General features: G+C 36.7%; 1 protein-coding gene across 4 annotated transcripts in view; it reads right to left on the bottom strand.

The window, feature by feature from the left end:
* CYL1 (alpha-N-acetylglucosaminidase family / NAGLU family) overlaps positions 1 to 22,071 on the bottom strand; it is a 373,464-nt gene that overhangs the window by 104,969 nt on the left and 246,424 nt on the right. For all 4 annotated transcript variants that reach the window (XM_089805117.1, XM_089805116.1, XM_089805119.1 and 1 more), the window contains exon 10: positions 17,546 to 17,663. In XM_089805117.1, coding sequence (XP_089661243.1) covers positions 17,546 to 17,663 — 118 coding nt within the window. The remainder of the gene's footprint in view (positions 1 to 17,545; positions 17,664 to 22,071) is intronic.

Raw genomic sequence — 22,071 nt, 5'->3', positions numbered from 1 at the left:
ATGAGTCAAATTCACTTTACCTTTGGTGGTGACCTTACCCGTAGGAAGTCTTTCCTTATAGTTGCTTCAAAATCCTTCTCAAAGTCTTTGTACGAAGATGCGAAATAACATGTAGAAACGACAAGAAATTTAACAATTTAATCAAATTGATACATATAACCATACAACGAATGGTCAAGATATGGGCAACCCCAACAATCCGATGTTTAGGTTACAGTCACCATTACGACCTAGCTGATTTCTCTATTTTTTTTGTTCATAGAAATCCATCATTCATCAATCTTTCCAAACTCATACATTAAAATCTTAGAGATGTGAACCCTCGTTATGCTCACCATCATTTGTCTTCTCTGCCAGAAGCTGGGCCAACTGTACTGCTACATAATCATTCAAGTGCCGAAATTAACGTGGTCTTCTTCAAACTTGTTTGAGATATCCATAACTCTTTAAGAAATTTCTATACATGATGTATTGTAATGAGCGGTGAACCAGAAGACTCGGACGTGTACCATCACAACTCACTCCATTTATTCTGCGGTGGCATCCACAAATAGAGCATAGGTCGAATGGGTGACTCAAACTTGCAAGCAGTGTCTATTTTATGAAATTTGGAATTCATTTACCATTTTTGGTCTCTTAGGTATGGAAGCATTCATCTAGTCACATATTCAAGTTGATTTCCACTCATCCACAACATGGAGGCTTGAGCCACCATTGAAAGAGGAGCCCTCTGCAGGTGAGAATTGTTTGTGGTGATTTGTAAAAGTATCTGCGTCAGAATTACAACTTATACCTGCATTCTTTCTTTCTCTAGTCTTGCCAACCCTGCATTAGTTGTTTCCAATCACTGCTCTGCCTGGGGAGGCATATAGCAATGAGGAGTGTTGATATTTAATTTGTTTCTTGAATTTTTTGCTCGTGTATTATTACTATTTGACTTGATCAGCCATGTATGAGAAATATTTTACAAAGAACATATACAGTACATCTTTGTTTGGGACTAAGTGTTGCTCGTTGCTACTATCAATGCTTAGAATCTATTCTCTGCTTCCTATAATTTCCCCCGTCTCCCCTAATTATATTTTATGAATGATGTTGTCTCTGATTTTTATCTTCGCTCAATGAAAGTGGCTGATGAAAACCATCTATTCAACACCGCCCTCTACTCTTCTAGTTACCAATCTATTCCTCTGACTTCCATATGCAATTGCAAGGTTTGTAGCATGTTCGGGCAGTTCTAAAAATTTCTACTATAGACTTCCTATTGCAGACGACTTTGTCATTTACCACACATATCATGTTTAGCAATGAACATGTCTATTACATTGTTTTATGTTTGTAAGTTTCTTTGTTCTATTCGCGTACTACTGCACTTGCTGAGCATAGCATATAGAGCTATTGGGTTGCTTATGTGTCAACTGCTCCTTGTATGCTCCTTGCTGCCTGTAATCTCCTCCTTGTTCAAATGTTATCTTTTGCTTTATCAATTTTAAGGGATTATTTGTTCACCTTTACTCTGTTTCTTTTATTATGCAATTATACATTTGCAGTTCGACTCTGATACCATGTTGAAATAACTAAGACTGTTTCTGCAAATGTATTTTCATTGCCATTGTAATTGATGATTTTCAAATGCAGATTTGGATCTCATATGTGTATAATATGACAGGAGACATGTCTCTTCAAGAGTCATGAAGAGACATGTCTCTATAGTTAATCACTATTTAGTTTACAAATAACTATATGCATAACTCATCTTTGACATATATGTAATATAATATAATATTATTATAGTATATAATAATATATAATGCATAATATATATAATACATATTATATTAACATTAATAGATTTCCACAATCCATTTGTAAATAATTGATCTTCTGAATTTGATTGTGTGCGCTTTTTTAGCATCAACGTTTCGGATCATACTACATGATCCATCATCAGGATGAGAAAGTGCAGGAGTACAGATATATTACATATTATATTACATATATCATATATATATATATATATATATATATAGCTTAAGGACAATTTATCATCAACAAGGTAGCTTTAATAAAATCAATCCAACAGAGGCTACAAGAAAGTCATGTCCCGTAGCTTATGTAAGTCATAAATATACATACACTCATATATATATATATATATTCTTATTAGAATATGAGACATAAAACAATATTCATATAAATCATGAATACAAATACTCAATGTAATGAGTATATCACTTCGATTGATGCTATACTTCAACAAATACATTTCTAATGTATGATTGTCCTAAGAATTTAATAAGATAAAAATGGTCAATGTCAAATGATTTACTGGTGTACAATAATGGATATGAAATAAAATACAGTATCATGGTATCATTAATTTGCCTGAGCAATAAAATAACTGGAAGCGAGTGGGATTGATAGTAGTAGTAAAAATAATGGTAGTAGTAGGTATTGAATGACTTTCTTGTGACCTCCACTTGCTGCTTCCTGAAGTGTTATTTGCCCCAACAAATCTGCCCTACGAGCATATTCTTCCACGCCGACTCCTATATTTTACAAGAGAATAGCAATAATTTCTCTATTACTGTTGGCACCTACTTTATGCAACATGTCTTACCCTTGCCATATAATAAATTGAAATAAATGGACAGCAATTTTCCAGGCTGTTCAGCACCTACCATGATATGCTCGTTGGGTGTAAGTGACAAATGTACCAGAATTGTTTACAGTATGCCTTGATAACTTTGGTAAGGATAAAATTGTTTATCAATGGAAGTTTCTTTGGGCTATCCCAGTGGACAATGTTACTCGATAACTCCTATTGAGTAACATATTGTTTCTTCTTCAACATATGCACAAGGTGAAAACGTTGTGTGTTTTCACACCTGCATTGATTTTTTTTGGTGACTAAGACATGACTGGATAGCATAATATTTATTGTTGAGCTGCATTTTTTCAGTTCTACATGCGACAAAAACACTTTTCCTTCGTATGTTACAATTTGCAGAGGGTATGGGCATGACTTTCTTGACTGCAGTGGCATTTATTTGCCCATTTCCTATCATTTCATGGATCAGATATGCATAGAAATCAGATTTGTTATTTATTCTACTTCGGATGTCACTTCTTATTGTAGAGTACTTTCATTTCCAGGTTGTTTGTTGTAATAATGTTTATTGGATTGGATCAGAAATAATGGATTTGGACTAACAAAATTTTTTTCAAACAGTTGTTATGTAAAGAAGTCCTTATTGCCAAATTATGACTGTGCCACCATATTACTGTTTCATTGAAACTAATGCTATGAGAATATATTAACCAAAGATACCAGAACTTCAAGTAAATCAGGATTAGAACTAAACTCAGAACTTAGCGGTAATGCCTTATATTCATGACAGTGAATCAATGACCTTTTAAGCTATACGCTGAAGATAAGTTTACAGCCTTTACAATATTTGCAAATATAAATTATAAATAATGCAGAATGGGTATATGATGGACAGACTGGTATCACTGGTGAAAGCCATTTTGAACATGCAGAAGAACTCAGTACGTCACCATGCCCAGGCGCTTAACCAGTCTGCTGTCTACCACTAGGGACCTGCTCTACCAATCCATACTGCTGGAGGGAGCTGACCTGCGCCGTAGGGAAAAGCACTCTCAATGTGGTTACCAAATGTAGAGCCGTGAAACACCTAGATAACCTCCAGTGATCACCTCCAATCGATATGCTGTGTCCTCATAGTTGCCAACTGTTAATACATAAACTGTTCTGTGGTTACCACCAGCGTTACAGTTGTTCCCAATGCTACGCCTCTCAAACCGACCTGGAATGATGGTGTTCATATGCAGACTGTCTGTGTGGGAAGAACCTCATGCCGGCTTGTACATGTCAACTATCGCGTGGTCTCCACTGTATAAAAAGCACACTGCCAATGTAGAAATCTGAGAAGTTAAGTATTACACTTACACAGAACTCCACCAAAGTATTCGGTATTGTAATGTCTGCTTCCTAGATTGCCGCCCCACTTCACTAGTGTTCTAAAAGTGCTAGCACCATGCACCGACCAGTTTCTCTACCTGCTGTTTCAGAAATTCCAACTATTGCCTCATCTCGAAATACCAAATCAAACTCAAAATCTGATAGTGCAATGTGAGAAACTAGGGTAGCGTCTAGTCTCACTCTTTCCTCAAGGGTTTCATCCTTAGGAAAAATGCAGTCACATTTAAGCAACTCTTAAGATTTTAGAAAATAACATATATCTGTGTTGCCAAGCCCAAGGCAAAAGCTTTCTTATATAACCTTGAAGTGTGGGGAGATACAAACATCTTAGCAATGTGGGATAAAGGACTATTTCGTCTTTTAATCACTTAAGACATTTTGTCTTAAAGTGACTTTAAATAATAAAGTACTTTATATTTCAACTCAATAAAATAAAGTGACTTAAACCTTACGATTCCCCATATAAAATCTCCTCAACTAAAACCATGGCTGGCATCCTAAATCACATGTCGTTAGCCTATCTAGATGGAAAGATAGACCAACTAGGCGCCATTAAGGCTAGCGCAGCGAAGGGGACATTACATTTGTTGTCACTTCATGATCAAATGTTGTAATGTCCCATACTTGGATTACTTGATGAAGGTACTAAATTCACCCTTCGATGACCTATTTAGACTTCCATACAATGTTTTGAATTTCTTCGTATGGGGTGTAGAAATGCCTATTGTTAGATATTGGAGGTGCAGTTCGTACCGTACTAGGATAGAGGGTAGACTTGTCATAAGGTGAGGGTGGCGTCCATATGGTGAAAAGGAAACCATATAGTAGTTATGTCTAATTAGACCATACGGTGAGGATATCTTTATGACTCTGGTGATGGTATGGGTTGTACGTAGGTCAGGTTGATGCTTGCCTTCAATGTTATTTGCCACAAATTAATACTCCAAATTCGGTGGGAATGGATGATATTGCCAATATGATACTATGCTAGGAACAAGAAATAATAATGGTAGCATTCCAAATAACAAATCGTAATGATAGCATTCCAGATCATAAATTGGCACAAGAAAAAAAACCAAATTAATAGTTGTGAAGCACCAATGATGCAAATATAATTCAAGTAATGATACCACACCAGATTTTGCTAGATACATGGTTATCAAAGACCAACAACGCTACAAGTAAATTCAGACTCAAATACAACTTTAGATTACTAAGGTATCAGATGAGACCTGAGCAAATATAGAGCAATCACCAAATGAAGACAACTGACAAATCTTGCGCACAAGTGAAATGTCTATTGATATTTCCAATGGTAGAATATGGTAGCCTTGGAGTACTAAACCTGCAAGAGACAATAGGGATAGTTTTCTACCTCTAAAACTACACATAACTTCCTTAGCCTTTAGCTTTTGAAATTTAAAAAAAGAGTTAAATCCACTTCATGATGATTTATAATGTCCAACCCTTTAATTATAAAGGTCTTCAAGAAGCGTATAGAGATTTACAGCATGCCAACATTAATAATATTTTATTATATTATTAATTTGGGCTCTATGTTTATTAATTAAAATAATTACTTAAAGGTTGGTTTATTATATTATTTAAATTTATGGGACCAATTAGTTAATTAATTAAATTAAACTATTATACTAAAACTTGGGGACATCACAAATCCTTGCCACACAAAGATTGCTTTCCCTCAAGCAATTCTGTCATCCAAGCAATGCCTTGGGCTCCCAAATCCCAAACCAAACACATAGGGGGAACGAGTCAATTCGCATCAACCTTTTGTCGTGCCACACTGTCGACAAACTTCCTCTCCGCTACTCCAATATAAACATTGTCGTATTCGTAGTCACCATGATCCTTAAGACACCAATCTTGTATTTCATTAATGTAATCCTTCATGTAATCATGTTCATGATGAAGTCCCTCAACCAAAAGATTGCAATCATACATGCTTCAGACACCATCGGTGGATAGATTTCATAATCAAATAACCGTACCAATTGTTCCTGCAAACGAGTGTTGGTAATGACTACACCTCTACATTCATGATTCCATTTATGTGACTCCAAATCATTATTTATACTCTCCTAAAGATTTGTAGCCTTGCTCCCCTTCCACACACTAAGAGTTTTATGAGGGTCTACTTCAACATTGGCTTGGTTGTCATCTTATTTCAGATCTACTTTTTGCTCCTTGACCTCAATGATTTCTCCATAATCAACCTTGTTTAAATCATCCATAATTTCTCCCTCTGAAGGGGCAATTAGAGTCTTTTGCTTGTTCATATCCTTTTGTATTTTTATGACTTCATCTTGTAGCCACTTATCAATCTCTCACTTTAGACCACTATTGAAGAGGTTGAGATTACAAATACTCCATTTGCAAGTCTATATAATCTTTAAGAGGGATGTCCTCCCATCAACCAGTAATCCAATCTTGTTTGATTTGCTTCAGTGACTTAGCCAAAGTGGGAGTTCACACCTCCTGATGCTTTGCCCTAGGAATGAACATTGTCATTGACGCCCTTGTGCTTGCCACAAGTTAGAGTGTTTCCTTTGTTTGTTCATGGAGCTTCTATTGACTTCTTAACTCTCACAACATTTCACCAAAACCATCGCTCGACTCCATGATTCGATCTCAATACCCGATAGGTTGGAAATATCACCAACTTTGATACCACTGTAATAGTCCATACCTGGGTTGCTTGATGAAAGAACTAAATTCACCATTTTATGACATGTTTAGAACTATCGTACAATGTTTGGAAATATTTTGTATGGTAGGAGGAATGGCTATTGTTCGATATTGGGGGTACAATATGTATGGTAGTGGAGTCTAAGTTGCCCGAATGGTGAGGATATGTTTGTGACTAAGGTGATGGTATGGTTGTACGTATGACAAGTTGATGCTTGCCTTAGATGTTACTTACCATATACTACTTCAAATTTGGTATGAACAAATGATATCGACAATATGATACTATGCTTGGAACACCGTGATTCGATCTCAATACTCGACAGGCTAGAACGATCATCACCTTTGATACCGCTATAATGGCCCATACTTGGATCGCTTGATGAAGGCACTAAATTCACTATTTGATGACATATTTAGAATTTTTGTACAATGTTTGAAATTATTTTGTATGTTATGGAGGAATGACTATTGTTCAATATTAAGGGTGTAGTATGTATAGTACTAGGAGAGAGGGTGGACTTGTTGAACGATGAAAAGGAAATTGTATAGTAGTGAAGTCTAAGTTGCTTGAATGGTGAGGATATGTTTGTGACCATGTTGATGGCATGGTTGTATGTATGGCGGGTTGATGCTTGCCTTTGATGTCACTTGCTATAGAATACTTCAAATTCAGTACGAATAAATGATATGGAACAAGACATTATAATGGCAGCATTCAAAATCACAAATTGTAATGATAGAATTCCTGATAATAAACGGTACAAGAAGCAACACAAATTAATAGCTGCCAAGCACTAATGATGCAAATATAATTCAAGCAATGATCCCACATCAGATTTTGCCAAATAGATGGTTGCCAAACACCAACAATGCCAGGAGTAAATTCAGATTCGAATACAACTTTAGATTACAAAGGTATTGGACGAGACCCAAACAGATACATAGCAGTCACCAGGTGACGAGGATTGAAACATTTTGCGCACAAGTGAAATATCAATATGATATTCCAATGGCAGAATAGGGTATCCCTGGACCACCAAAACTGCGACAACCAAAATAGGGAGGGTCTTGCACCTCTGAAATTGCACACAATTTCCTCCGCCTTCAACCTCTGAAATTACAAAGAAGAGTCAAATCCATTCCATGATTTACAATGCCCAACCATCTCCTTATAAAGGTCTCTAAGAAGCGTTTAGAGATTTACAGCAGACCGACATTAATAATATTTTATTACTTTATTAATTTGGGTCCCATATTTATTAATTAAAGGTCCTTTTATTATATTATTTGAAATTACGGGACCAATTAATTAAATAATTTAATTTAATTATTATATTAAAATTTGGGGATGTCACAAATGTATGCACAAAATCAGATTTCATCCAGTATTTCTTAACTTGCATGTCTATTACTTAACTCTAGGGTAGTTGGAGTTTGAACTCAACTGTTTTAATTTGAGTTATGCTTGATCTCTTTAAAAGGCAGACTTGTACATATTTGCTTGAGCAATATTGTGCTCTACAACTATAACTTCCTTTTTCCTTGCATCAATAAAACTTTCAGCTTACGTTTTCTCACATTCAGATGTATGTCCTTATTAAATGCCTTATGCTAAATGTTTCTTTCTTATTTTCTTAAGTTGTATCTACTTTGCTTATGAATACTGTATAAGTGAATAAATCTGACTTGTAGCATCTCATTAGTCTTGATTTGCATATGAGTCATTGGGAAATAGAAAAGAGTTGAGAGTTGTGTAATTTTTGAGGGTTTTAATGATGCATAGTGCAGTCTTGGGCAAAGAGAATAATGAAGTCTCAATCCAGTGCATCACCTTTTCCCTCAAATTTGTAGTTAGGTGCATTTTGATTATAACGATGTTGGACTTCTCTGGAGATTCAACCTCAAAGCGCAAGTCCTATTCTACGAGATTGTTTCCATGTTAGACAAGGTTGCTTACGGGTCATACATCAAGCATGGGTGCAAACTTTTGTATCAATAGTTACACTTGGACAAGATTTTGGTAGGGAATGCAAAGACACTAAAGAAGAGGATAAGGCAGGGCATTTCAGCAAGCATTCATAGTGTAGACGAAGAGGAAGGAAGTTTTGTGACAAGAAGAAGAGGAGGAATAGGAGACCATTGCCTACAAAATGTCATATAGTTTAGAGTCCAACTCGAAAGGAAGGAAGGAGTTCTACTCAGCACCCACCTACACCAGAGGAGAATACATTATGGAGGAGACACTAGAAGACATTGTGTGCCCATAGTGGAAAGGCCCTTACCTGGACCCATGGCAGAAATTCCATTGGAAGTACCTTATAGAGAAAATGAGGCCATTGGACACACATAGAGCAGTTATACAACCCCTAGACAAACAGATACCAACTAAATGGATGACAGTCATAATGGTGGTAGTCGTATGGACACCATCCATACAGACGACAACATGGTGGACGCCATGGTTGGCACGATTGGCAAAGGTGGCATGGTTGCCCCAATAAGTGGCTCAATTGGCATGACTGGTACTATGATTGGTAGGATTGGGGCAACCAAGACAGCAAAGAAAAGGGTTGGTGACATTGCCTCCTTCCCAAATTAGAGGGTGAAGAGGATATCAATTACACCATCTTAGCTCTCATTGGTAGCACATCTAGTTCTTGTAGAGAAGATTCCTTATGTGAACATGGTAGACATTAGATCCCAAAAGAGGGTTGCCCGCACCATACGGATCACTACTCTACAAGGCATGGAGACAACACAACCCATTATGCTTGTAGTCACCCCAATAGGAGTACAACCAACCCAGGCAAACCCATCCATTCCTAATCCTGTACCATTAGTCCCTCTAGAAATCATGCCCCAAAAAGTTGACGAGTATGCCATTGGGATGGATACAGAGAATGAGTTGACACCTTGTTGGCCAAATTATAGATGGGAGTGGAAGACATACCCTCACCCTTGCCAACCCCTAGTTAGTAGGAGAGCCAAAGGATATGGATCACCGGCCAAATTCAGGAGGAATAGAGGTAGAGAGCCAACATGTAAGAGAGGGTGGAGCTGCAAAAAGTGCAGAAAGCATAACATCATTTGAGGAATCAACACTAAGATTACTAGGAGAATTGGAAGTCATGACCCATGCCACACACAAAATGATTAGATAGGCAAAGGAAGAATATATGAGACTAGTAGTCTTTGTAGCTAAATCACTCTTACAGTTCACGAAGGAGGGATGTCACAAGGAGTTTAGAGATCTCTTTACAAAACATGGATGTCTCGATTAGGAGATGGAAGATCAAATCAAGGGATGGAGAACCCCACAGACTAAATAGGTATCTACATGATAGCCAGCCATGAAGGTCATCTTCTAACAAATGGATGAAACATTCAGGTCTACATTTGTGGAGCTCTAGTGGGCAACATGGGAAATAGCTCAGATGGGAGGAGAAGAGGTTATTTTGGAGAAAGAATACAAAAGTTTAAAGATGATCCGCAACAAGAGATAGCCATACAGGTGGAGAAATTGGCCATCGAAGAGAAGGACAAGATGGATGCACTATGCTCCTGTAAGCACACAAGAAAAGCAATTAATAGAAGAAAGGGATTTGATACTCGTTAGACAATAGCTTGCATGAGTCACTACATCCACTACTCCAAGGACGTCTCCTTGCTTGTACCAGTAGAAAGAGTTCTTAGTAGACAACAAAATTTTTTTTGAACGGGGCGAGGTATAATGTAGCCTAGTAATAAGTAATTATTGAATAACAGTAGACTTGTTATGCAATAAGATGTACCCAAGAGTCATGGCAGTTGGTATTCTTAACCAATTGGTGTACTATATATAAAGGTTGTTCAAAACAATGAAGGATATGTGGGTATTGTGGGTAATGTAATACTTTGGTACAATGAATAAAAGTAATATTTTACCATTGTCATGCGTTTTCCATGACACTATTATTTGTGTTGTTCTTTTGTTAATCACAGCCTTGCCGCATTAGTACATAGTCATTGTGTTAAGAATATTGTCGGTAAAGTTATAAAATAGCCGACAGGTAGATTAGCATGTTGTCGGTAATTATTATGTAGTCGACGAATAGAATTAATTATATTTGAATGGGCGTAACGGTTGAGTCACCTCTTCGGAATGGTATATGTACACCATCCAGAATGGACTTTGGATCATTATTGTAATCATCATTGGAAGCACTATGTAATCTCTTCGGCATATATGCAAATAATAAAAGGAGTACTGTTGTGTTACATGTTCTTGTTTATTGTCTACATGCATTAAACTATTTACCCCATATGGTAAAGAAAGAATACCTCCATATCCACCATGTAATAACATCACTTCCATATTTGGCACATAACAGATAAATTTAAATTATGTGGCATCGAGTTAACTCTTAGCACTAGTTACCACCCTCATATAGATGGTTAGACTGAGATTGTCAACAAATAAGTGAAAGATTATTAGTGCAACTATGTCCTAGGGCAGCAAAAAGTGTGGGCTAATTGTGGGGAGTTTTGCTACAACTCCACCTACCATACGTCCATCAAGATGTCTCATATGATGGCTTTGTCCTAGTACGAGGCTCACAGCTCGATCAATATATTATTTAGAGATAGTAGAGTGCCCAAAGCTAGAGATTTTTTTGCAAGAAATCTAAGATATAAGGAGAACTCTAAGGATTTAACATACAACATGCACATAATCAGCAGAAGTTGTATGTTGATCAGCATCGTATTGAGCAGTTGACGTAGGGCACGACATATATGAGATTGCATCCTTCCACTCTCCATAATTGTGCGGATGAGAGGTTTAAGCCTAGATTTTATGGGCGATTCAAAATCGCTAGAATGCTGGAGAGGTTGCTTAATGACTGTTTATCGTACAGGGTAAAAGGATACTTATCACATGTAGTACAGTAAGATATAACACAGAACAGATACTTTATTCATATACACAATATGCACTCCAATGCTTACAATATGATTATGATGATTATGACGTCTCAATAGTCCCTTCGGACGGTGTACATATACTTTCCCAAAGGGGTGACTCAATCGTTACGCGCCCTTTCGGATACAATTTTACCCGTTGGCTACAATACAAATTTTACCGACAACAATGAGTAGGAGTTACCATCTAGCAAAACACAATGTCTTCCACATATCCCGTTTTTAAAAGGCACTCGACCATAATGTAATACCATCAGCAAGGTTGCCTCCTTTGGATGAGGAAGGTAAATAGATACTTATACTTGAGGCAAGACTAAACTTCATGAAGCGTACTATCAAGAGAAGGGCTATCATTGAGATTCTAGTGAAGTGGTTAAGTTTACCAATGGAGGATGGTGCATGGGAGAATGAGCAAATTTTACATCCAAAATTGCAATTTCTTGAGGACAAACAATCTTGTGGAGGGAAGATTGTAAACTCCCATCTTTGCACTTGATCAAATGGTTAATCTATTAGCCTATTTACAAGTCTCAATAGGCTAAGTGGTTTGGGTTAAGGGACTTGTGTCCTAGTTGAGTTCGTGTAGGATTTTCCATAGCTTTCTAGCAATGTTTCTATTTTCAACAAAGAGCTATTTTGAGTACTTAGTATATTTAGTAAGTGAACAGGCCACCGATTGTTCAATAGTGCAAAGCTCCTATCTATATCTTTGGTGAGTTAAAAGATTTCAAAGAAATATTTCATTTATTGGCCTTATTAATCTTTTGAATGTTGCCTTTAAGTCTCTCAAGAAAGTACCTCATGTTCTAGTTAGACAATGCTGTTTTTAAAAGGGTGTCAATTACTTCCTTCGCATGAGGCTAATATTATGCCTTTCAAAGTAGACGTTTATGGTAAAAGGCAAAAATGCTATTATAAAAATAGAACTCAAAAGGTGAGGGTGGACATCTAGGAAGGGAGATATAAGGATACTGAAATAAAACAAAAAGGAATCTTAGAACTCAAAAAGCGAGGGTGGATATCTAGGAATGGAGATATAAGGATATTGAAATAAAACAAAAAGGAACCCAAAAGGGGTGTGGGTTTTAGAGGAGAAAAAAAATTCAAAGTTGTGTTGCCCTAATTCTTTCCTTTCTTCTTTAAAAGGAACATTTTGGCTCTCATTTGAGCATCTTGTTTTTGGGAACATACCAAAGTATTGTTGGAGTGTTTTCAGGAAGAAGAATCTGCCAGTTTGAGGATGAATACCCTCAGCTGGGATTCAGTTGGGAAAGACCCACTCAAGATGGCTATTGTTAAAAGAATGAAGTTTTGAAGTTTTTTAGTGTGTGGTTTGGTGTGAAGATGAAGATTTTTATAGTTTTTGATGTGGGTTTTCAGTCTGTAGTTTGGTGTGTGTGATTTTCAGTGTGTTGGTGATCTTTCTACAATTTGGAATGAGTTTGGGTGTGTTTGGTTTCATTTTCAGTGTGCTGGAGGTGGAGCTTATTCACAGATTTTTGGAGATGATTATTCAAGCTGGCTGAAGCATATTTTTTATCATAACTCTTGGGAAGATTTAAATCAACTTATAGGTATTTGTCAATTTTGTTTCTCTTGGAATGGCCCTACCTTTTGAGCTATCTAGTGGATTTTGATGAGGGTTTCCTTTTAATGCAACTCAACCTATTCTAGAGGGTTGTGCGCTTGCCCTTTGGCAAATGTGGTTTCGTGAATGGAAAAAACTGCACTCCAAGTGGCTTGGTAAACACCAAGTTTACACATATAATTCGGCTAATCAAGATTTATTGAAGCTAGAACATTTTGAGCATATCTCAACAAGACGTCATTCTTAAGTCTGACATATTGTAACAGAAGTCTGATTTCAGTCTGTACTTAAATGCAAATTTGATTTGTTATGATTTTCAATAGAAATTGATTCAAGGAATGTTTATTCTCTTCATTGTTATGCTATTGCTGTGTATGCAATAACCTTTGAATGAATTCTGAAGTAAACAATCAGCAAAATACTTGTTTAGTTCACGTCACCCTTAAATGTTAAAAACAGGGGTGCCCATTATAACTATCTAATCGAAACAACACAGCACAAAAATAGAGGATATTGGTAACATATTTTGAGTCTCATCAAGACACATTTAAATGCTGGTTCAATGAACAGCAGAAAGAATAGAAAAGCAACTAGCAATAGCACATATGTGATGATCCGTCCTATGCAACTACCCTCAAACAATCTTTCTCCAAAATGGAAATCAGATGACAACCCGTACGGTATCCTAGAGGGCAGTACGGTTAGGTGGAGTCGGCGTACGGAAGCCAAATGCAAAGGTATAGGCATTGTGCAGGCCGTATGGTGGGTTAGAATGATGCATGAGTTACATCCGTACTGTGTGTCCGTACAATGATGAAGAGTGCAAGAATATGGCCATACAGTGGGGTAGTGAGGCCATACGGATGGTAGGTGTTCTATAGTCGTATGGTGCAAGATTGGAGGCCATATAGTGGGAAGCCCATGAGGCCGTGCAGATGGTAGGTGTGGTGTAGTCGTACGGTGGAAGAATGGAAGCCATATGGAGGAGAATTGGGGGGCGAATGATTGAGAATTGAAGGCTGTACAGTTGAGAAATGGAGGTTGTACAATTGAAAACTATGTTGCTTGCCAAATGGAAGATTTCACTGGGTGATGTACGGAGTTTGGAGTGTCCGAAAATGCATGCAACGGAATGTATAAAATATGAAGAGAAAACACACAAAATGTTTGCCACATATTTCATTCACTTAACACCAAGAGAGTTAGATCACATTAAACACAATGATTTTTCCAATTCACAATATGATGGTGCTCCGATTTGCCAGATTCGAGAAAAGTATTATAGGTAATGGAATAGGGTGAGGGTTGAATCCCACCGAGACCGAAACAAACCAAATAGGGAAGATCTCTCACTTCCGAAATGGCAAACAATCTAGAACTCCAACAGGAATTTGCAGTATAAAGAATTAATCAAAATGCATGCCTAAAGACTATCTACAAGCCGTGCTTAAATACCCGTCAAGGAAAACTTTCGAAGGGTGTACAAAGATAGCCGATGGTTTGCAATGTAACCTCGAGAGAATGATGTCGATGATAATGCCATACTCTGTGCTTTCTTAATGGCCTCCAACAGGGTGGCAGGATTGAAACCCTTTACCCAACCCTTCAGTGGTTCTGTCAGCCCATCCATGAAAAACACTGTCTGTCTTCTTTCAGAAATGTCCTTGACCAAAACAAATAGTTTCTGAAATTCTACAATGTATTGATCAATTGATCCAGTTTCCCTTAGTTGTGCCAAATCTTTGAAATTGAGTTCCAGATCTTTACCATCAAATCGATCTATCAATCTCTCAGTGAATTCGTCATAGGTATTTATTTGATCATGCCCCAGTGTGAAGGTGTTGTGATGCCACCATTCATGCGCAACTCCCTCGAAGTGTAATGCTGCAAATTTAGTTGCTTCTTCTAGCATAGGATTTAGCTGGAGTATCGACCTTCATTACCCATGCTTGCGCAGATATGAATCTGGATCCGTCAAATGGAGACAAATTTACTTTACTCAACTTCCTCCTGAGATTACCATTAAAATATCCTCAGTTTCCACCTTTGGAATATCTCATTCTCAGATCTGCGTAGTCTTTGTAAGACATATCTTCCTCAAAATTCACATTCTTCCAGTCCTCTCTCAATTGTTCTTGAACCTCCTCAAACGTTGGTTGCTTCCATCCTTGTGGTGCCTCCGTCTGTGGGGAAAAGATGGCATGGATAGTCGTGAACGTGCAGGTCGAGGGTTTGCTTTACCCAATGCAAAGTCCGTGCTGTGACTATTCTCTTTACTGCATACTTTATTGTCTACCAATTTCTTGAGAGTTTCTACCATGAGTTGCTGTGCATCATTGATCTATGCTTGATTCCTCACAAGTTCTTTTAGCAGTGCCATGAGTTCGACCACTGTGGGTTCCGGTTCTGCCGCCATTCTATCAACCGAATGGGTTTTGTCTTCCGGCTATAAACTCTCATTCACTGTTCATAGGCTAGCTGGATCAAAGCTCTGATACCATTGTGATGATCCGTCCTATGCAACCACCCTCACACAATCTTTCTCTAAAATAGAAATTAGATGACAACTCGTACGGTATCCTAGAGGGCAGTACGCTTAGGTGGAGTCAGCATACAAAAGCCAAATGCAAAGGTATAGGCAATGTGGAGGCCGTACGGTGGGTTAGAATGATGCATGAGTTATGTCTGTACTATGTGCCCGTACAATGATGAAGAGTGCAGGAGTATGGCCGTATGATGGAGTAGTCAGGTCGTACGGTGGGAAGTCCACAAGGCTGTACGAATGGTAGGTGTAGTGTAGTCATGCAGTGGAAGATTGGAGGTCGTACGATGGAGAATCGGGGGCCGTACAATTGAGAATTGGAGGTCGTATAGTTGAGAAATGGAGGTCGTACAATTGAAAACTATGTTGTTTGCCGAATGGAAGATTTCACTAGGTGATGTACAAAGTTTGGAGTGTATGGAAATGCATGCAAGGGAATGTATAGAATATGCAGAGAAAACACACAAAAGGTTTGCCACAGATTTCATTCACTTAACACCAAGAGAGTTAGATCACATTAAACACAATGATTTCTCCAATTCGCAATATGATGCTGCTCCGATTTGCTAGATCCGAGCGAAGTATTATAGGCGATTGAATAGGGTGAGGGTTGAATCCCACTGAAACCAAACACAAGCCAAATAAGGAAGATCTCTCACTTCTGAAATGGCGAACAATCCAAAACTCCAACAGGAGTTTGCAGTATAAAGAATTAAGCAAAATGTATACCTAAAGACTACCTACAAGCCGTGCTTAAATACCCTTCGGGGAAAACTTTCCGAGGGTGTACAAAGATAGCAGACAGCAACACAAACTATGAAAACAAAAATAAAAATGGGTTCAAGATATATTAAATCAATTGGCCCAATTACAACAGCGTAATTAAAATTTATTTTATAACGAGAACATTACAGTCCTCTCGTCCCAAATTTTGCTTGTCCTCAAGCAAATGCAATGCTAAATGTTGTAGAATGTGCTCGCCCTCCCAGGTTGCATCATCCAACGACAAGTGTTTCCAACACACCAAATATTCCTTCACCGTGCGGTTCCGTAGGGTCTTCTCACATACTTTGATGATCTCGGTTGGTTCCAATACAAGCTTTCCTTCTTCATCGAGTGGTGGAAAGTCTGCTGCTACCGTGACGTTCTGACCCATAGCTTTCTTAAGACAAGTCCACACTATTAGGTATTATACAAGATGCTTAAATGGTGGCTGTGCCCTATACATGATATAGTACTTTTAACTTCCTTTTGGCTAGAGCAGTTTGTACAACTTAAAAATGTAATTCATTTGGTTAGAAGATTATATGTATGATTTTTTAGTTGCCAAATAAGTTCTCTGAAATTCATTTGTTTTCCTTTATTAAAATAATTAAGGACTAGATTGTGCCTGCTATCATTATTATCACAACATTATCTAGTTAAAAGGATATGTTTTGACACATTACAAATTCGTCTCTTCAAAGATGCCAGCTTTGAAACTAAACTGTGTAAACCATACATAACTCCAAGGATCTGTAATTAAATGGGGCACAAAAAAAGAGAGACTAACTCAAAGCACTGTGCCATATATACTACAAACTCTAGAAGTCTTATCCAGACTATGTTTTAAGCTTTCCATTTCCAAATGCCAATTCTATTACCACATGAAATAACACATCTAAACTTTAGAAGTCATCATTTATAGAACAAAAAATGTAGCTTCAAGCAAAATATACTGTTTTAAAAAAAATGAATAAACCTGCATTAGCCAAACAGCATCTTTGTCTCCTGCATGCATTGCATCAAAAACTGCAGCACCAAGGGTAGATATATAATCTGGATCATCAGAAGGAGGCGTGTTCTCATTGAAACTGTCACTGTTTAACAAAAATACATCAGAGATCCTCAGAATTCACCACATTATTTAGAGCTTCCTAAGTAACACAGAATGTATATTCAGCTTTCCGTTGCCTGTTTCAATGGTATATTTCTAACTCAGTGAGTATTTCTTGATTCAACATAGCAGAGATTAAAATCCACTCTCTAGGAGCCTATGAAAATCTGATAAGAGACTTGCACACCATATGCATTTAAACATTTGACCAGAAAGATATATATCTAGCAACATGAGATAAAGATATATAGGAAAACCACCTTCCATTTAAGAATCAGTATCATAAAAAGTTGTATTATATTTTATCTGTATTTATTTATATTCAATTTCATAGATAACTTCATTGTGGATCTTGCTTGACACTCGCAAGGATGTTACATCTACAATAGCTTCATTTACACTTGACTTGTATTAGGTTGTACAAAAGCAAGGCCGTTAAGATAGACATTATTGGATAAATTACTAAGATGCAAATCTCAAATAATGGTTGAGAATCTAGATGGTGCATTCAATTACTTTTAAAAGGCACATGTGAAAATTGTCTTCAGAACTATCGAAGCTTGTTGCAATTTTACAACATCGTTTCAGACTTTTTCCCCTAAAAGTGCAATTCACCTACTGAACCCCAAATGTGGATTCAAACACATCTTATAGAAAAAAATCAAGTTCATTTCTCTTATTGTGACAAATGCAAAATCGTGTGCAACATGAAGGTTTGTGTGGTTTTGAAGGTCTCAATTTGGGCTCTCTGGGGAGGGCTCCACCCCTTGTCCCCACCATGTAACGTAGAAGCGATTGTGCACAAGGTACCACCCCTAGACTCCCATGTGGTGTACTGCCTGTCAAATCCACTAGGCATGCTACTCAATCTCATTGGAGGCACTACTCCTAGACCCTTGCAAGGGGCACCGCCCCTCAACCATATCAAAGGCACTACTCCAAGACAGCAGCCAACCTTATTTGATTTTCTGAGGACTCTCCAAGTGTGAGTTCATAAGCTATTCTACCAGGTTTTCGACAAGTACTTGTCTACAATATCATCATCAAAGTGAACATTTTCTCTAATGTTACTTGATGCTTACTTTTCTTCGTTGTTGTCTAAAAAAATGACATTTTTATTTGGGGGGATGATATAGTTGTTATACAATGGGTACTATTATGTTTCAATAATACAGTTTATCTGATTGTGTATATGCTAATGCTAGTGTCAGTGCCAATGGCATTGAAGTTCTTTTGATTTACTAGTACCTATATTGTCAAATATGAAATATGTATGGTGATTATATTTTTAAGAGCCATATGATGATGACTAATTGTTGATGATTGACATTGTTACTTTTCAATTATATATATCACGACTCGTGAATTTGACTAACTGACATTGTCACTGAGCTGATTTTTAGATACCTTATAAAAAGCAAAACCACTATAATTATAGTGATTTTGTTTATTATACAGTATACGATGCTGTGTGGTATTTTGTATTTTATTACTTCTATGAATATGTATATATCTCTGACTTCTATATATTTTTCATGAACGAGACCAACCCAGTTTACTGCAATATCTCATAAATTAAATACACGAATTAATAATAAATATCACAATGCATTCCAGATATAAAAGTAAAATGTCTTTACTCGTACGTGAAATCATTTTACAATAAGACAAGGGATGATCAGCTAGGGATCGAAGTTGATCCACCTAGATCATATTAATTTCTTTTAAGATATACAATATATTTAAAGGACCCAATAGTTGACAAGGGGAAAAAAACATGAACCAATCAACACTTACAACTAGTCAAATCTTATAACTAATTGAGGCTGACAAACACTTGATACAAACAATTAATGCATAGTTGGACAACCAAATAATATCGAACAATAGACACTTTATACTGATTACATAATCACATGTTAGCCCCTGTTATCAGATTTGTTATTAAATTCAGATTGCTGTTCAAGTTGTTATCAATACATAAGAAAATTTGTCACAAATATGTTTTGATAAATCAATTGATTAATTTCTGATGTTTAGTCTTACCAGCAATAAATGCTCTCTCATTGAATCCTTAAGCATTTGTCTTCTGAGAATCTCACAAGTTAATTACTCTTTAAAATCTGCACATTTCCTCAAGCCAGCAGACTTTATCTTCTGAATCAAGTGTTTGAAGGAGACAGTTCTCTTCAACATAGTTGTTACATATCTAACAAGTTTCACCACCAACTTGCTCAATATGAAATGTGCAAATGAAATATCAAGTACTAGCAAGGTAATTCAAGCATTCATACATAAACCATTTGACACAAGTATTTTTCATGTAGAAACCCTTGGTTATGGGGAAAAATCATGGTGGGAATTGTCACCCACAAATCTTCACTACTGAAGTAATAATTTTGTCCTATTAGGATTGTTTAAAGCTACCTAGTTAAGAGTATTAGGCATTTCTAGAAGCTTCATAAATAAGATCTGTTAGGATCTATCCTATTAAGGGATTTAGGACTCCTAAGAGACACCTAGTTAAAGGATTTCTTCTTCAGATCTGTTATAACTTGTAAGCTTGCACACCCTGTTAGGAGTGACCTTGTTAGAGAATTTTCTCGTCAACCTATTAGAATCAACAAGTGTGGCTTAATCTGAAAGTTGCGCCTACTGCAAAACATATCCTTTATGCTCCTTTTCAATTCTCTATTCTAGAACAATGTAAGCACACTATACTGCAATTATCCTTCAAAGACTCCACATTTCACATCATCGACAACTATCGACAATTGATCTTTCATCACCATTAAATTGTTATTTAGTTGGCCTCAAAACCATTTCAATTCGTATGAGTGAGAGATAATTCCTTGAACTTTGTGCCTTAATGTCAGCCTCTTCACAACTATCCTCTTACTTTATTGATCACCATCATAATCTATACCAGTTCAACCGATTTAAAACCATATACTTCACTAGTTTACTGTTCTCCACTCTGCCTTGTAATCCTTATGAAACCTTTCCTTTTTGTGAACACCTAGTACATATTATTTCACAATCATCTTCAAATGTTTCCGATAAACATATCCTATGAGCCATTCATCGCAACTAATCAAAATAATCATCACGCACCCAATTTACTCTGACTGATTGTCTTTGCCTAGTTTGTGCAACACTTAACCATTTCACCTCTCTAATCAAACCAATCACTGGTATAACTGATCTATCACTTGTAGATCACCTATTTGCCAGCAATGACAACACATGAATGATGATATAGCCAAATAATATATTTAATCTTGTCGTACATCATCATCATCATTCCAACAATCACCCTATTTGGTATTGATGGTAACAATTAGAGAAAATTCGACTAAGTGTTCAAAAAGCAAAACTGAAAAATTGAGTTACTAACCCAAAAGGTAACTCCCTGTATTCCTCCTTTAAATATCAACAATTATTCCACTAAGCTTGTTACTTCATCTTTGACAACAATGACAAAGGTGTATACAACTTCTCAAATATGCAAAACTGTATTATCGGCAATGGTTCAAATTCTCTTGAATACCCTTTCAAAGTTAGTCTTCAACACCTATGAATCAAAATCCAACACCTTTCTTAGATTATCCACTATTGCAATCCAACTTCTAATTTGATGGGCTAATTCCTCCAATAAATCCATAGTACTCATCTTTGGCAGTGCTAAGACAACTTCTGCATCCTTGACTCCGTTTTGCGAAATGTCAGTTTGGGAATCAGTTGACTCTATAAGTTTATAAAATTATTGATTCTCTTCGTCTATTCACCACTAATTGATTTGAGCTTATGATTGACCAAGCTAACTAATGCTCCACAACTAGTAGTTCACTGTTTGTAGGGATCCCAACTTTTAACCAATAATTAGAGCTCCTATTAAGCTTTATGCCTCTTCCTATCTATGTCTCTGACAAAATTTTCCTAATAACTAATAGTAGTTAGTATTCTACTACTTTCCTTTAGTACTTCGTTCAATTTATTGACTCTAATAGTTAATGCCCCTTGTCCATCACTATCTTTTGTGCCAAAATATGAGATCTCTTCTTCTCATATTCCATTTCAACACTCTGAATTGGAACCTCTTTAAGACTTTTCATTTGTTCTCCTATAGTAGACACAAAATGACCCAATTGTTCAATAGGTGTTTACTTCTCATCAAAGTTCACATTTTTTACGAAGTCCGAATGTATATCTCTGGCTAATTCAGTTATTTATTGCTAAAATATATATAACAAGGGAAAACACTCTTGAGTTTCCCAAAATATGACTTTATTTCCAATACAATTCATTGTATTTCCATTCCTCAACACACGTTGTATGACACGTCTTAATATTTAATATTACAATTTATCATAAATGTCCTTTTCAACTGA

This window comes from Cupressus sempervirens, chromosome 10 (assembly GCF_028749045.1).
Source record: "Cupressus sempervirens isolate cs-2001-9-10 chromosome 10, ASM2874904v1, whole genome shotgun sequence".
In the NCBI taxonomy this organism is placed as follows: Eukaryota; Viridiplantae; Streptophyta; class Pinopsida; order Cupressales; family Cupressaceae; genus Cupressus; species Cupressus sempervirens.
Note: the sequence above shows the minus strand (reverse complement) of the source record. Positions and strands in the feature narration are given on the sequence as shown.